Source organism: Haliotis rubra, unplaced genomic scaffold (assembly GCF_003918875.1).
Source record: "Haliotis rubra isolate DU_JTF1 unplaced genomic scaffold, ASM391887v1 Scf304, whole genome shotgun sequence".
NCBI lineage: Eukaryota > Metazoa > Mollusca > Gastropoda > Lepetellida > Haliotidae > Haliotis > Haliotis rubra.
In genome coordinates, this window is record NW_025766974.1 from 352,239 (window position 1) to 370,303 (window position 18,065).

Genomic DNA, 18,065 nt, shown 5'->3' on the forward strand with positions numbered 1-18,065 from the left:
TCATCACAATAATTCATAACAATAATCCATGACAATAACAGGAGATAAAACAGTCCCTATGGAAAATCCATAATGTTGATCACTGGATTGTCTGGTCTAGACTCCATTATTTACAGACATATACAGCTGGAATATTGCTGAGTGTGCAGTAAAACAACCACCAACCAATTTGCAACCTTTATGAAATCCAAGTCAATCACCTGGCAACCAGTCAGAATTCACAGATCATTCGCGATGACAATTTACTTTGTACTTAACACTTCTCCAGCTGAGATCCAACATGGAAAATCCATTCAGAGGAGAATTTATACTGAGTTTATTAGCTGTTATACTGAGTAAAAATATTAAATTACAAATCAAAATTTACTTAGACATAGAACTGCAAGGGACAATAACGTCATTATAGCTTGTCACGGCGTCCCAGGCATGTCCCTTCATCTTATGTAATTTTTTATTATTCACTATAAAACATGTCTTTGCGAATGAAAGTAGCTGACAACATGGAAAAAAATATAATGTATAAAACTTGACGGTCCGTCTTTTGCATTGACTGTGTCCTTGAGAGAAAGGCACTAAACACTGTCAGATTGGTGTGACGCTTATATAATTTGTTTTGGTGGCATTCTAGAAGTTGGTGTATAGAGATGACAAAACTTTATGGGATCAGCTTATTTATTTTCACAATGGCGATGTTTCATATGCTTGTAAACGGTATAAGAGGCTATACCGAAACGTCGCTATTGTAAAACAAAGAAGTTGATCATCCATAAAGTTGTGTCATCTCGCTTATATACTAGTACATGTATACAGGCGCTTATATATGTAGATAAGTAAACTTGTGCGCACATGTTTGACAAGGGAAGGCGGATGTAACGGTCCGCTTTCACCACACGGAAACTCCCGACCTTGACAGAGATACATCCGTCAGTCTCGGGTATATAACGCGAGGAACAAAATCTACCTCACACGTCACTCCGACTGTTGAATTGCTGGAACGACATTCTATACCTTGTAAGTACGATCAACTAGAATCTTTATTAGAATAGTAGTTAAATCGTCACTGCTGCAATATACATACTATATACATACTTTTAACAGGTTGATTATACAGATTGTTCACCTATATACATGTTTCCAACATGAATAATAGCAGCTTGCTCTTAAATAAATAGGAACTTCCAAATTTAATAAATTAGAATATTTATTATCCGTTACTGAAATATATGTGAAACGACTGTAATAGATATCACATGTAAAGGAGATTATTACATTTTAGGTTATTCAGTTCCAAAAGACAGAACTGATCTGATGTGTATTTCAATGTATAGTTTGTACGTGCATGCCGTGTCGCCGTGGTCTTTGTAGAGAGGACTGATTGACTGAGGGGCGGTTGGGTAGCCTAGTAGTTAAAGCGTTCGCTCGTCACGCCGAAGTCCCGGGTTCGATTCCCCACATGGATCGATGCAATGTGTGAAGCCTATTTCTGGTGTTCCCAGCCGTGATATTATTACTGGAATATTGCTAAAAGCGGCGTAAAACCGCACTGACTGACTGACTGACGCTGCCCCTGTCATCGGGTGTTGCACGTAATACTGGCTCTGGATGGTATCTGGGTATATATATTAACTTTAAGTAGCAGGCTGATGTGTGGATGGGGTCGGACTGGGAATACAATTTCTCAGTTTCGTCAATTTATAATTAGTCAACTATTATCCCAATTATGAATTGTAAAACAGGCATTTCTGATAAAACTGTCGGGCAAAAGAAAGTGCCAACTTACAAAATGTATTTGACAAACGTCACAAACATTTGTAAGCTGAAAACAATCGCCTGTGCTTGTACGTTTCATTTTGAGGACTTTATTTATCAATAAACTCCACTTTAATTTAATTCATTTACAAACTGTTACGACTTGAAATGAGTACGTGATTTAATACTTGAAATTTAGTTATTCAAAAGATTATGGAATAGGTATGTAATAGTGTTATGTCTTAATGACACCATGCATTTATCTATTGCTGCATTGTCCTCTGACCATACGGTTGGCTACAGACAGACAGACAGTTAGACAGGCAGGCAGACATATTATTAACGTCTTACTCTTCAATCTACTTATTTGCATAGAATTTTGTATACGTGGCACATAACATTTTTGCAATGTATTAAAAATATATTACTGTGTCAGCGCTATAGCTGAGCGATTAATGCCAGACCATATGTATACCATGCTTCTCAATGATGTATGTCAAACAAAGTCGTATCAACATAACAGGTCAGGTTTGAGGATGCTAAAGGCTGTATGTGACTGTTGTTTTCCCCTGCAGGCACCATGTGTCGCCCCATGCTAACCCTCCTCGTCGTCGGCCTCTCCTGCGGTCTACACTCCGTCTTAGCCCAGGACCGTAAGTAAACAGTTCATACTTACTTCCATAAATGTATTTATAAACTCATTCGTTCTATGTTGATGTTTAGGAGAAGCATTTATATAGGCTGATGAAGCATGTTTGCTGGTCCCTTTTCCTTTTGTATTTATTATTCTTCATTGTATATTATATGTCTTTCGGGAAATACAATACTGTTTAAATCAAACAGTTCATACATTTTCGTTTGAATTCTATGTGAAAGGTGAAACAGACAGTGCATGTCCAAACCCTGACACTCCATAAAAATAATAAATATTTTCTTAGGGGCACTTCTTTTGTTGTAAGGGCACTTCTTTTGTTGTAAGGGCACTTCTTTTGTTGTAAGGGCACTTCTTTTCTTAACTCTTTGTTGTACACTACTTTGTTGTAATACTTCTTTGTTGTAAGGGCACTTCTTATGTTGTAAGGGCACTTCATATGTTGTAAGGGCACTTCTTATGTTGTAAGGGCACTTCTTTTGTTGTAAGGGCACTTCTTATGTTTTGAGCACGTTAACTCTGTACATACCAATACGTGTGAGAAGCCCAGTGTTTCTCTTGTGTTTGTGTTTTATTTGAATTTAGTTGTGTCGTAAAGAGAATTGTGTTAACAACAATTACCTGATTAAAATTGCAATTCAAACGTTATTTGTTTAATATTGTTAATAATATATTATTATTGTTTTATTACTTTACACAGGTAAATGTTTAAATGGCCTCCCGTTGTACTGAACACTCCGATAATGTAATGTGTGGTTTGATTGCAGCATGCAGCTCCCTGGACGCCGGCCCCTACCTGGCCACCAAGCCCACCCTCACAATGCGGGTATACGAGGCCACTCAGACAGGTGAGTCGACAAATAGTAGGTGTCATCGTCGGAAACATTGTCGGAAAACATGTATATCCCCTATCTTGCCGTGTTGTCGAGTGCAGGTATGTTTACATGAATTATGAAATTATGAAATCAAAACATCTGATTTAATTTGAATTATGAATTTATGATACAGGCCCTTCGTAATCAACAGATTATATGCAATGAAGAAATAAGCCAAAGGTTTAGTAAATGTTATCTGAAGTGCTTATTATACATGTATATATGTATGGTCGTTTCAACAGTTGTATTGTTGGGACAATGAACCTAGCTAAAATAACAGCCGTGCGTTTTAGACACAAGAAAATGTCGAAAACAAAATATAACAAAAATAGAAAGTTTCCAAAAAATTTAAGCTAAATATTTCCAAAGCCTAACCTGTCCTTTTTTAAAGTTACAGCCGTGTCCTGTTACTATTACGCTAATTGGCGAAAATGATTTTTTTAATGTGTTCTTTTCAGTGAAATGACAGCCAACATTTGACCGATTAACAATCTAAATATCTCTAACCATGTACACACACCCTGTCTTAAGCAGCGACTATCGGGATCACATGGTCAGGCTTGCTGGCTTGTTCTATACATGGTGTTGTGCCACAACTGCGTAGACCGATGCTCATGATGTCAATCACTGGATTCCCTGGTCCAGACTCGATTATTTACGAACCCCCGTCATATAGCTGGAATATTACTGAAGGTTGCGTTAAACACACAGACCACATCCAAGACATGTGTGTCCAAATTTAACCCGTAGGTCATGTGACTTTAGAAAGGGCATTTTAGAATCATTCATCTTTCGTTTTTCGATCGCCGTATGGATAATTTCTTTTCGTGGAACTGTAGCTTCAATATATACTCCTAAATAAATTTCCCTGATACGGAAATTGTCTATCATAATAAAAATAATAATAATGTGTCCATTTATATAGCGCCAAACTCCACACTAGGTATGCTCATAGGGCTAACAATGAAGGCACAGCACATTATTACCCCGGATAACCCAAGCTGCCTGTTAGGCGCTAGAAGGTTATAGTCATATGACTTTTTTCCACGGTAAAGCGGTAAAGACTATTCGCATTCTTAATGCATATCATCTATCCGATTAACATAGTGTAGTATACATGTTTCAACAACTCATTTGGCGATACCTGATTCTTTGTTTTCAACCCACTACGACAAAACGCATACCGACATGCCAAGTAAAGATTAGTTATCGCTAGTGATTCCCGCGCTAATGCAAATATCTCGTTAAGAATAACACTGCTTCAGTAAATACAGCGACGTGTTTGGTTTCAAGTCGACAATCAGCGAAGAATTTTTTTTTAAAAAGTAGAAAAAATGGTATACATTAAATTCATTTCACCTGACACCACTCCTCACGTCGCTATAACCGCGTCACGTTGGATGCCTTCATCATGTATTTGAAGCCTCTCATTTAACCGATAGAAATATCCTCAAAATGGATCAGGGTAAAAATATAAAATAATCTAAAATATAGACACAAAAAATCTTCATGTATAAATATCGGACTTATTTCCAAGAATTCTGAACAAGGAAGTAGATATGAAAAGAATCACGTGTCAGCCTGTCCCTGACTCAACTGCTGCCGAACAAGAATACAAACGTTTTACACCAGCCTTTAGCGCTCCCTGGCCTGAGTCAACATGTCCGCGTTGGCGACTGAGAAAAACGATTACTCAGTATTCCAACCCTGATCTATCTTTACAACTGTTTTATAAGATCACATCCTGTTACGGGTCCAGTCCGAGGTGTTCCAGGTAAATGTCCGGGTCAAAGACTCACACATCCCGGATCTCTGTCCCAACACATACAACAAAGGCGTGTCACAACCGTGTTTCTTAGAAGCGTTGGATTTATATTGGCTTAAGTTTATAGATAAAGTTCTAATTCATTTTATCTATAAACCGTCTGTGATAACTATTGACAATGTATTTTGTAGATTAAATATAAAGGTTTCTTATTTCTAACCGTCACACACTATCTGCCACCCCACACCAACACAAACCTACGAGCAACCGGGGTCGTTATATACACATAGTCACTTTCACTGTTGCCCCACTCAGTTGAAGCCGTGCCCTCAAGGTGTGATGGCTGGAAAAAATTGAATTAACTACAAAATATTTGGTCTGCTCATAAGACTGTTGATTTCATGCGTGGATTTAAGTTTTTCCGTAGTCCGTATTGCATGCGTCACGTGTATGCACGTCATGATTAACATCTCTGAATAGATTCATGTTCCGGTACAAAACCTGTATTACACATACGCCTTCAGCCGAGGCGGACGGAATTCCAAGGTGAGTCCGGTTGAAGGTGAAGATCCTGATATATCTGTATAGCTTTTACCGGAATGCCGAAATAGGATATTATTCTGTGAACAACGAAAATAAAGTCATATTGCGTTGTTTTTAATAATTCTCATACAATGGAAATTTTAATACCGAATGCGTAATATAGGCAGTCAGGTAGAGACGCTCAGTCACGTATGACAATACCGATACGTATTGACACACACAATCAGTTCATTACAGAGGTACTACTGTTGCATTCGGTTGTGATACAACATTACGTAGATTCTAAACATATGCTTCCAAAACATAATTCATTTATATGATCATTTTACACAATGACGTCACAGCTGAATACCCTGTACATTCACTCCGCCATGCAAAGCGGACACTGACTAATCCTTAACCTCGGCCATCCGGGTTCCTAATCTGTCATGTCATGTGATCACCAGGGTAAATCTGAATTAAGCGATATTTCCTGAAGTAACGTGTGTTAGATTTGGGATTACACTTTCTCAGTAAAACATTCAAATATTTCGTAAAATTCACTCCATTTTATGGGCGCTGTTACTTAGTCAGTAATTACAGTGAAAGTGAAGTGATTGCAACCCAAACCCGGCCCTCAGTAACAAGCATCCTAGATATAGATAACATACACCTGAATTATTCCAAATAATTGAAATAAAACCATGTGCAGACATGTTTGATTGTAACAGTGATGTATCACTACAATTTTGGTTTGGCCAGATTCCAAGGCACATGCTGTAATTTATTAAGATTAATAAATGTTAATTAAGATAAAGACATTCTATAATATAATCTACCGTGACACCTTCAATCTTAGTACTGAATGCTAAGTCCATGGATGTATAGTAATTTTATCCTTTAAAGTGAGTGAGTGAGTTGAGTTTTACGCCGCACTCAGCAATATTCCAGCTATATGCCGGTGGTCTGTAAATAATCCAGTTTGGACCAGACAATCCAGTGATCAACATCATAAGCATCAACAGCGCAATTGGGAACCGATGGCATGTGTCAACCAAGTCAGCGAGTCTGACCACCGGATCCCGTTAGTCGCCTCTTACGACAAGCATGGGTTACTGAAGGCCAATATTCTAACCCGGACCTTCACGGGTCTTATCCTTTAAAGAGGCAAGTCTAGATGAGAGGACAGTCTAATGGCGCCAATCTGTTAGAGGGACGATGTGTTTGTTTTATAGCTACGGCTTTCAAACGTTGTATACTTTGTGTCTATGCATGTTCCTACACAGTTACACCGTCAAATGTGCCTGTGTTTATATGATGGGCGCCATATTGGACGCAACTTTTGCGCAAAAAGTTGTCTTCAAAACTTTCACGGGCTACTTGGCTATTTTGTGCCAAGCGAAACTTACCACATACAACACTTTAAACGCTTGTTCTGAAGTGGCCTTTGGTTGTTGAACATTTTCTGTTCTTGGTCCTATGCCAAAAGTCACGTGATGCGGCGGCCATATTGGATTGAAGATGTTTATCGGAAATTTGCAGATTTTGTTCGGTAGGCATTTTTCGCAAGCCATAACTCTGAATGTATGAACTGCAGAACGCTGTAAATGTGCAGATATACAATATATACCTCAAATATTAATGCCCATAAGCTATGTTGCGATATCTTGATTAGTTACGGATATCTAGATGTTTGCTTCTGTTGCTTATTTTGTACTAAAATGTATTTTCAAAAATCGCAGCGTCATAACTATTTCAACTATGCAGCTAGAATCTGCCAGTACGTAGTAACTAAGTGTGTTAAACATTTTTTTTTCGTTCTTGGGTGCATGTCAAAATGTGTATTGCTTGGCGGCCATATTGGATTTCGTCAGATTCTGATGATACTACATTCTAAACAGCATAGCTGCTCAAGTTCTGCACAGAAGGCCGTAAAACTTGGCGGTATGCATCAACAGAAGATGCTTAACATTTCGTGTTCTTACATGCATATCAAAAGTTTGATCGTTTGTCGGCCATATGGTGCATTGAAAATTGCACAAATGCAGGGAAAAGGGAAAAAAACTGTTTGAGACGTGCCCCAAATGGAAGAAAAAGAGTACCAAACAAACTCACCCACAACTCCAGGCTGAACACGCTAAATATGACGCAAACAGACTTTCAACAACGTACCAGTCATCATAAATAATGCTTACATTCAAAACCCAAAGTTTGGGCAAAGTTAACGAAATAGGTGTTTTATTTATATTTTGAAATAAAATTATCATTTAAAGTATTAATAATTACCTTAGCGACTTGTGCAAGTCTAAGCATTCAGCTACTTATATCCCTAGTCACGTTCGCTATTTCACTAGGATTTAACGAAACATTAAATAATTAAATTGATTAAGTATTTGTACGGGGCACTGATGGCCGAGACGTGCAGCTGTGCAGAGTTGCGTCCCTTGTTTGGCACGCTAGAAACCTATGATCTTTGTTTCGGGAAGGGCACCAAACGCAATTTGACAGCGCGATGAACGAGAACACGTGTGAGACCTGCATCAGTTAGGCTTTATTCCCTCATTAAGTTGATATGCGGTGATATAACTGGAATACACTGGAAAGCAGCGTCAGTATAGTCACTCAGTATATATTTACGTGATGTAACGTTCTTCAATCCTCTCAATTAACCCACAGTCACTGTGTTTTAGTGACATTCGTAGTCATTATAAGTATCGAGGCTATAAGTCACCTGCGACATGGTCACTATCTCATACTGTCAGTATCATTTAGGAATATGTAGCCCAATCAGTATCGAGGCTATAGTCACCTGCGACAAGGTCACTATCTCATACTGTCAGTATCATTTAGGAATATGTAGCCCAATCAGTATCGAGGCTATAGATACCTGCGACAAGGTCACTATCTCATACTGTCAGTATCATTTAGGAATATATAGCCCAATCAGTATCGAGGCTATAGTCACCTGCGACAAGGTCACTATCTCATACTGTCAGCATCATTTAGGAATATGTAGCCCAATCAGTATCGAAGCTATAGATACCTGCGACAAGGTCACTATCTCATACTGTCAGTATCATTTAGGAATATGTAGCCCAATCAGTATCGAGGCTATTAGTCACCTGCGACAAGGTCACTATCTCATACTGTCAGTATCATTTAGGAATATGTAGCCCAATCAGTATCGAGGCTATAGATACCTGCGACAAGGTCACTATCTCATACTGTCAGTATCATTTAGGAATATGTAGCCCAATCAGTATCGAGGCTATTAGTCACCTGCGACAAGGTCACTATCTCATACTGTCAGTATCATTTAGGAATATGTAGCCCAATCAGTATCGAGGCTATTAGATACCTGCGACAAGGTCACTATCTCATACTGTCAGTATCATTTAGGAATATGTAGCCCAATCAGTATCGAGGCTATTAGTCACCTGCGACAAGGTCACTATCTCATACTGTCAGTATCATTTAGGAATATGTAGCCCAATCAAGTATCGAAGCTATAGATATCTGCGGCAAGGAGACTATCAAAAATATACTCTCAGAATAACTGAGAAATAAATATGTTTCTAATACATGAGAAAATATTTGCATGTAGCATTTCTTACACGTTACGTTTGTGAAGCAGTCGTCTGGTTGATGGCTGCCAAGGCAACCAATGCAGCTGCTTTTGTGTAACCAAGACCGTGACGGGCGACTATGTTTCAAACACACATCAGGAGAAGTAATGCCTGAAACACTTCACACACCATTGCAGCTTCTACTTGGTAAAGAATTGCATGTGAATATCTACATATGGTATGCTATCGTTACTTGGGCCAGGAAGACAAGAGTTTTCTCCCTTGATCTAAGTTGAAATTGCTGTGGTGTTGTGTCTTCTTGCCAGAGCAGCGAGGCATGTTGAACTTCAGTTGTCACAATATAAGCCGACGTGTTATCCATTTGAAATCCTTGCCAGAAACCTGGGATCGTTGGATCGAGACTCATTTTCTGATTTAGTTTCTTAGTTTGTAAACACGAAGCCCCTGCTCAATAGGGTGATAAACGTGTGTGACCACTTGGAGCTTCCAACACTTCCCACATTAGGCTGACACTCCGTGATATGACAAAACACCGTTTTAGCATTAAACCCAACTCACTCACTCACTCACTCACTCACTCTGTGCACAGAACTGGACCAGTACCCTAACAGTGACAAGTACAAGGATGAACTGAGACTGACCGGGTCAATCGGAGGACCTGCCCCTGCTGGTATCACCCTGGAGGTCATGGGCAACTTCCAGCTCTTCAATCCCCGGGATGTGTTTGAGTTTCAAACCGAGGCTGTGACAGGAAAGAACCTGCTGAAGCTGGTGAAAGCTGTTGATAGAGATGTACGTAAAGTAGAAAAGTTGCCATGGCAATCACAATCATGACTTACATTCATACCTTTGAAACGAAACGTGTGTTACTTTCATTGTTGTTTTAACAGTGGTAGGAACTCGATGTCGCCAAATGTCGGCCATTTTGTATGATCACGTGACAGGTAAACACTGTACAGCCAATCCACTTAGAATCAGAGCGCCAAAGTCGCTGTACAGAGCGTGACATTGAACATGCGAAGATCCTATATGACCATCGTAGAAACCTACATATGCCCTGTGGTCAATGTCCTGTCAACAGCATATCCAGGTCTCAACATGACTACTTAATGTCAGAGATTTTGAAACTGTATCATACGACGTTAAATCCAAATCTTGTTAATCATAATGCTCACCATAGCCACCAATATTTGACCGTTTCTATTTAACTCGAGTTTAATTTTTCGACTGCTATGAGTTCTGAAATAGCGGGTAATCACCGGCTTCTTGAAATGTTTGATGGCTGTTTAGTTGTCCATGTCTTTCATTTCTTCTCAGCGAGATGAATCGGTTACTACAAACTGACGTTTTATACGTTATTTGGTTCATGAACAATATTTATGCATTGGTTTTTCTCACCCCACAGGGACCAACTGATGCTCTAGATGATGACATCAACATGTTCAGCTTCACCCTTAAATGTTCCCCTGCCTCCAACACATCCATAGAGGTGAGAATCTTCACAGTTTAACTGCAATTTGAAATGCACACATGGCACTGATTAATTCAGCCATAAACCTTTGAAAGGTTCTCTCCAAATATGTGACTTTAACCGTATGGCATTCAGCTCGTTAACCATTAACAGTGATCTTGACAACGCATCATATCTGTCTTGATGGTAATAAGTTACCACCGGCGACTTGTATGTCTCCAGGTCTACTATGACGTCAGGATTCAGATCATGGACGTCAATGACAACTTCCCCAGCTTTGTCGGAGCTCCCTACAGCGCAACAGTCAACGAGGTAGGTAGATTGCCGTTAGATTAAGATGGTAACTCGCAACTTAGCTTTTGAGTTACGGACGACAATAGCTGTTTTAGATGGTCGAATAGGAACCCATGACTAGCCGTTCTTCATAGCCCAGGGTAGTAAATCTGCCTTACGGGTTGCCACATTTCACCCGTCCATACAAGAAGCTGAGATAAGTGGAATGAAATGGGGCTTATCATCGCGTTATAAGTCATAGCGACATACAGCCATCTTTGCATGTATGTGTGTGTCATTGTTTCTGTGTGTCTGCCTGTGGCTGCATGTACTAGAACAGATTAATAACCCTCCGTCATTGTCAGAGCATTTAGGTCTTCCAGCTTACCTCTGTAAAGTGAGTGAGTTAGTGTGTTGGATTTAAAGAATTTTAACGACGTTGTTAACAGTATTCCTGTTATACTGTGGAGGCAAGTCCAGGAAGATGTCTGATCCAGGGTCTGAGACGTTTATATCCTCGATAATCTCCAGGGTTATACGTTCCGATAAATCTCCACTAATACCTGGATGCATCTACGGCTCGGCCCGATAATTGTATTACCTCCCTTTGCTGGATTTATATCCAATCAGGTGTCTACGCTGGGAAGTCGAGCGTACCAATCACACGGCTTCTATCATAACTCACTTTCCCTTCTTTTATGTAACCGATTAAACTTGGCAACACATTTGTTGCAGAAGTACTCTGAAAGAGGTAGAGGGAGTTCTGCACGTATTTTTTAAGGTTTCAGGCCTGTCAATTTGTCTGTATCATTTTTCCCCTAAATCTGAGTCGCACAGCGAGCAAACCTTTGTTGACACTTGCAAACTCGCTTATGTGATTGGCTACTGTGAGAAGGCGATCCAGCAAAGGGAGGTAATAAAATTATCGGGCCGAGCCGTAGATGCATCCAGGGTACTAGTGGAGATTTATCAGAACGTATGCCCTGGAGATTATCGAGGATGAGACGTTTACCGCTGTGGTGAAACCCACAAGCATGGGTATAGTACTGACAAACCTGGACAAACAGAGCGAGACGAGACTCGAACTGGCGATCATGGGTTTCTTTGTGCCCAAAGGACGCTGAAGTACGTCAAATTACACTCTCACAAATCTGCTTTTCTTCTTCAGCTCACCCCAGTGGGATCTACCGTCCTCCGCGTGTCAGCTGTTGACATCGACTTCCCACTAACCAGCAACGTCACTTACTCCATCGTGCCCGCTATCGTTGATGATGGCAGCAGCATGTTCGCGATCGATCCATAAATGGTGACGTCACTGTTGCAGTCATGCTGAACTACGAAGGCCTATCTCAAGGCCATGCTTATAACCTTGAGCTAATGGCCACGGTGAGAGATTTATGTTATTACGTAATCGTTGTGTCATTGACAAATATATGGGCTGGTTTTAAGTGCGGCCATGTTTAGGCTGACCATTGCTGTGGCTGAGGTTTATCTGAAAATACATTGTTCGAGAAAATTATTGAATAATTTAGATTTTATCAAAAACACGCAGCGGTTCAATGAAAACATCATTGTCCTGGTTTTGGTCGTTGTTTTGCATTACCAAAAACATCGTTTGTCTCCTCTTTTCTTTAAGTATTATGTAACAGACCTATTCCGTCGATCTATTAATGCCTGAACATTAAAGGGTTTGATTGCCAGCGAAGGGAAATGTGGCAAAATAGCTAACATAATATAAACATAAGCGGATGATGTCGCTAAGATGAACGCTACCAAGCGAGCTGTCGGTCATTTCCTGATGAACGTCAGTATGTCGTGTGGTTACGTTGTCAATCGAGACTAGGGATACAGAACTGTCAATACTACGTGAGGCACTGTCTTCATCAACTGCTGCACGTCAACAAATAAAAATTTAAGTGTAGCCAAGTCATTGGTGTACACAGTATCTAAAGTGCTGATACCCGGAAGCGCACCTCCACGAGAAAGATGCTACATAATTGTATATTCGTTATAGTTCAAAGAATTAGTCTCCTAAACAGTTCATAATACACGTCTTTCTTTGCGTCCCAGGACGGTGACGTTGATAATCCAAAGAGCGCCAAGGTCACGGCGAAGGTGACAGTTACTGACGGAGATGACCAGGGTCCGGCTTTCGAGTACGAGGGATGCTTCAGACACAAGGGCGTCTGTGCCTGGCCCAAATATACTTCATACGCCAATCAGATGAAGTTGGTAAGTCATTGCTTAGTATGCTAAAAAATAGATTTACATTATACGCAAGTTTGACCCCGCGACCATCGATCTTATGTGTTTACGCCAACTGTCCACAGGGAGAGCCAATCACAGTCTATCCTGTTCCCAACAAGATCGGCCAGCCAGTCAGCATCAAGGCCAGAGACCTTGACCCTTCTATGTCGGAGGTCAAGTTCTCCATTGCATCAAGTAAGTACATGCAAAGGAAATGAATGAGTTGTTGTGTGTATACTGATATAATATAGGTGATAAAACCTGTGTGCTTTAATATGGTGTAAATATTTTTGGTATCAAAGGTTACATGACTAAGATCACCATAATATATATGTGCACATGGATTGGAGGGAAATAACTTTTAGCGTCCCTCTAAGATATTTAAGTCACATTAACAGGGAATATTATTTCCAAATATATAGCAATATCATAAAACTGATTACATTGTGTTCGTGATGCCTACATGTGAGGGAGTACGGTTGTCTGTACAACATGTGGAAACAGTATTCAGCAGCTTGAATTGATAATATTATAACACTCTATAAAGTGAAGCTATTGAATATTCAGCTAATGGCGCAGACACCAGAATGTATATGCAGAGAGGATCTCTATTTGGACAACTCAAGAATGTATTTCTCTGGTTCGAGTACACATTTTGTAGAGTAATGATTTAGAAATGACGAAGAAAGAGTTTTGTTGTGCAAATTCTGAATCTCTGTTTGAATGCTGAACAAACTGAAATAAGAAAGGTAATGATGAAAATGTAATCCTTCGTTTCAGCTATTCCACCTGGCTTTGAGTCCCACTTTTCGGTTGCTACTAGTCATGCAAGTGGCGCCTTCTACACAGCAACAGTCAAACAAGAGACGGCAATCACTGTCAGCGAAGGTTTCGAGATCTTCCTTAAGGTGATTATAACCAGACAACCTGGAGGGTCGGAATAACACTCGTAAGGCTACCTGAAAACCGACTTGTCACTGACTAAATAAATATCAATGTTGTATACAAGTTTAGGTTATGAGTCAAACTGGTAGACGTTTTTTTGAGTGAGTGATTCTAGGGCGTGCATTCCGTCTTGCATGTAATCATATTAAAGTATCCCTTTCTTGTTTGTCCTAGGTGGAAGAAACGACCGGCAACAAGAGACATGAAATAGCAATGATATATTTTCTGGTGAGTTGAGGGAGCCTAAACTGTATGTTTACATTACTTGCGTAATATACGTAACCCCCCGCTGAATACCTCTTGGTAACATGTCACGGTTTGTCGAAACCTGGTCAAAGGATAGTATATCTGACATCTGTCGCAGGACTCCGGTGAAAATATTGACGATTATTAAGTTCTAAGTTACACCACATGATGTTGTGACAGATTGTGACACCAGGTGTCAACATCCACTTTGCTACTGTGAAGCGCGGTATTGATATTACTGTCAAGGTGACACTACCTCTTTTTCATATAAATATTTATATGAACAAATATGTTCAGTATTCTAAAATTTTAACACATGTTATTTTTGGGATTACATTTTCTCAGTAAAGTACAGATTCTAGTACCTTTGTTGGGTTGAGTCCCATCCGGGAGTCAGGCACCTAATCGCCAGCACACAAAGTCAGCCGACTAACCAACTCCGCCACCGCAGAAGCCCAAATATAACATGTGTTACTTTTGATCACTTTCTAAATGGCATTTAGTATTCATTCTAATATGGTACTCTATATTAAAACAGGGCCAAAACAAAGGTGGTTCTCCCGGAAGTCAGACTACACAAAAACCGGCTTCGGAAACAGATCGTCAAGGTCAGAGTTGTTTTGTTTTTATTTAGATGTTATAGAACGTAAATGACATATTCATTGATGACGTCCATCTGTACAACCACAAATAACAATCCCTGTCCTGTCTCCTTCCAGTTGGTGGCCCTGACAAGTCTCCTCTCTCAACCGGCGGCACGTCTGGTGAGACCCTGGCCCTTATTGTAGTCGTCGCCATCTTGGCTGCATTTGTCGTCTGCCTCGCCATCGCGTTCTTCTGCTACATTTCTAGAAGACGGGACACCAAGGGGACCAAGTACAACCTTGAGTCCCGCCAGACGGTGCGTTCATACCCAGATATTATTTGACCTTTGCACTCTACCTACCATTTAACTTTTCCAGAACATTTAGGCATTGTATAACATCACGTTATTACAACATGGGTATTCTGTTAAAATGTGCTTTAATTATTCCGCTCATAATTGTTCATATTTTTCGATTCAGGGTACAACCAATCCAACATATTCATATGAATAGCTGAGCATGCTGCCTCAGTTAGAGAATGTTGCATGAAGAATTGACATGTTTCACAGATCACGTGACTGACTTTCAGACTGGCGGAAAACGGAATGGCACATCCTCCACTCAAATGTAACCACAGCAACGACCACTTTCAACTCAGGAGCAAGTAGTTTTGTCCTCTTGCGGACATGGCCAAATACGACTATAAAGGACTGATATATTAAGAGAGAAAATGATGTCATAGTTACAGCCGTCAGAAGAACAAGTCCCGTGATATCAACGTCGCACAATAGGTCAAGGTCAAGGTCAAGGGTGAAATATGTATATACATAGTATGGGAGTATTTCCTGGCATCTGGGATGTGACAAATTCCCAGACACGGGAGTACTTGTATGACTTTATCACAGCCCATTCCATATGTGACGAACTCCAGGAAATCTCTAAATTATCTGGTTATAATTGAACTGCGTTATTATCAACATAAACCCTCAGTATCTCACTGGATCAAACTACACAAGCGTTCTTAGCCTCACAACTATGTCATACTACAGTAGTTCCAACAGTCGGAGCTTTGTGTAGTGGGCTCAGGGATGGGTTTGTTTAATCGAATATTCATCTATCCGAGGTTGTACAAGAAACATTATAGTCAAATATTGGATTTTATAGTTGTAACATATGTTGTATAGTTAGGTGTGTACTATATATACTGAGAGAAACAAATTAAGGAACACGAGAAAATTCAAGTGTTCCTTTGATATTTGCCCGTTTCCATCACCAGCTTTGAATAGCGAAATGGGAGGAAGTCTGAGAATAAATAAGGGAATGCTGCCACGAAGTGGTGTTCCCTTATTTGTTTCCCTCAGTATATATGCACGAATCTGTACTTGTGTGAGTTGAGTTGGAGTATCATGTGGATATAATCACCACTTAGTCTATCTTCTGTGACGTTAGTTATCACAGTGCTGTATCAATTGCGACAGCTGTTTTTGTCCTGAACTCTATCGCCAGCTGTTACCAGTCTATATGTATTCTGCACACGTTTCCTGTGCCATTGATGTGATTCATGTGAAGTTCAAGAAAACAGAACACCAGGAGGATGCCAAACTACCGTTAAACAGACATCCTTCCATACTTCTCGTGCCATTCCGGGACAACACTTCATACCTAGCCATTATTTCATATGAAATACAATAAAATTGACATTATCACACAATCGACCGATATTTACAGTATTACCAAAGTTATCTTCAGTAACCCATGCTTGTCGTAAAAGGCGACTAACGGCATCGGGTGGTCAGGCTCGCTGGCTTGGTTGACACATGTCATCGTATCCCAGTTGCGTAGATCGGTGGTCATGCTGGATTGTCTGGTCCAGACTCGATTATTTACAGACCGCAGCTATATAGTTGTGATATTGCTGAGTGCGGCGTAAAACTAAACTCACTCACTCTAATGACTGGGCCAGTTTAACAGAAATTGTAAGTACTATAGTTTAACTAGTCATTTAGCCAATATATGTCTTGACTCAGTTTGTTAATGTGGTTTCTGAGAGTGACCGATCCAAAATGTTGTAGATTTCTATCACACCACCACTTAGCACTGTTATATCTTGAACATGCCTCCAGGTAAACTATCCAGCATCATATATCCCAGGATGAAAGGGATATATTAATCCTACAAAAACAATTACGCCATTGTGTTTGGTTAAAGATGTTTTATTTGTTATTCGTGTCGGAAAAGAATTATTGTGTTTGATGTATCTATGTCTGAATTATTGTGGCTGTCATCAAGATGTTGTTTTAGGCGGTGTATATGAGCCGACTTTGTTCATGTTGTCAGCACTGATGTTTTATCAAATTTATAAATGTACATATATTTTTGCATTAAAACTATTTCTTTTTCCACTTTTGTTTTCACTTTTGAATATCATGTTTGAAAAAGTCATCTATGGCTTTATCTTAGTTAGTATTTGAAATTATTTCATTGTCTTTGAAGTCAGTGGGTTTGAGAATGGGATGTGTGTCATCTTTTTCCCGTTTGACGTGAAATACAGAAATATGTTGAAAGATATGGTTAAAGACGCCTTGAATTCCAGCGTTTATCTTCAGTAACTGGAACGGGAACATTATAGATGGTTGCACGTAATGTGTAGACTGTTGTGTAGACAGACGCACAGATCCAAACATTGTCTTGTTGGCATAGTCGACAAAGAGACTAATGAGTGAGTGTGGTTTTACGCCGCTTTTAGCAATATTCCAGTAATATCACGACGGGGGGACACCAGAAATGGGCTTCACTAGTCGAGAAGAATTAGATCATCTTACATCAGGCGAATATGCTCTCGCAAACTCAACAGAGGCGCACTCGTTTTGTCGCTATGCGCTTTGAAACAATATTTCGAACAAAACTATTATACATTTAGGACACAAATATTGTGTTTTCAATATACACCCTTTAAAAAAACAAGCGCATAAGCCATTTTAAAAGAATTTATTGCGTTGGTATAAGAGCAATTATTTCATGTAATTTCAATAAAGGTGAAATGGCGCACGTCTAACTGCAGCCTTTATTGGTGTGTTCTGTTCACGTGAGTCCACAAGATGGCGTCAAAGTCAGTACTTTGTATGGCCATCATTGGCAGCAATTACTGC

The 18,065-nt window shown here is 39.8% G+C and overlaps 2 protein-coding genes and 1 long non-coding RNA gene across 3 annotated transcripts; all 3 read left to right on the forward strand.

Annotated features, from left to right (window-relative positions):
• The first annotated feature begins 857 nt into the window (after positions 1 to 857).
• On the forward strand, positions 858 to 13,098 carry LOC124282819 (protocadherin-15-like). Its single transcript, XM_046718853.1, has 8 exons — positions 858 to 1,011; positions 2,325 to 2,402; positions 3,169 to 3,249; positions 9,740 to 9,942; positions 10,556 to 10,639; positions 10,844 to 10,933; positions 12,063 to 12,280; positions 12,965 to 13,098. Exons 2-7 carry the CDS (start codon positions 2,330 to 2,332, stop codon positions 12,195 to 12,197), a joined length of 666 nt encoding a protein of 221 aa, XP_046574809.1. The 5' UTR covers positions 858 to 1,011; positions 2,325 to 2,329; the 3' UTR covers positions 12,198 to 12,280; positions 12,965 to 13,098.
• On the forward strand, positions 8,598 to 9,730 carry LOC124282821. Its single transcript, XR_006900254.1, has 3 exons — positions 8,598 to 8,653; positions 8,696 to 8,810; positions 8,853 to 9,730. It is a non-coding gene; the product is annotated as an uncharacterized LOC124282821 (long non-coding RNA).
• On the forward strand, positions 12,657 to 17,318 carry LOC124282836. Its single transcript, XM_046718875.1, has 8 exons — positions 12,657 to 12,698; positions 12,965 to 13,126; positions 13,225 to 13,336; positions 13,922 to 14,049; positions 14,261 to 14,314; positions 14,871 to 14,940; positions 15,052 to 15,233; positions 15,506 to 17,318. Exons 1-8 carry the CDS (start codon positions 12,657 to 12,659, stop codon positions 15,545 to 15,547), a joined length of 792 nt encoding a protein of 263 aa, XP_046574831.1. The 3' UTR covers positions 15,548 to 17,318.
• The last annotated feature ends 747 nt before the right edge of the window (positions 17,319 to 18,065 follow it).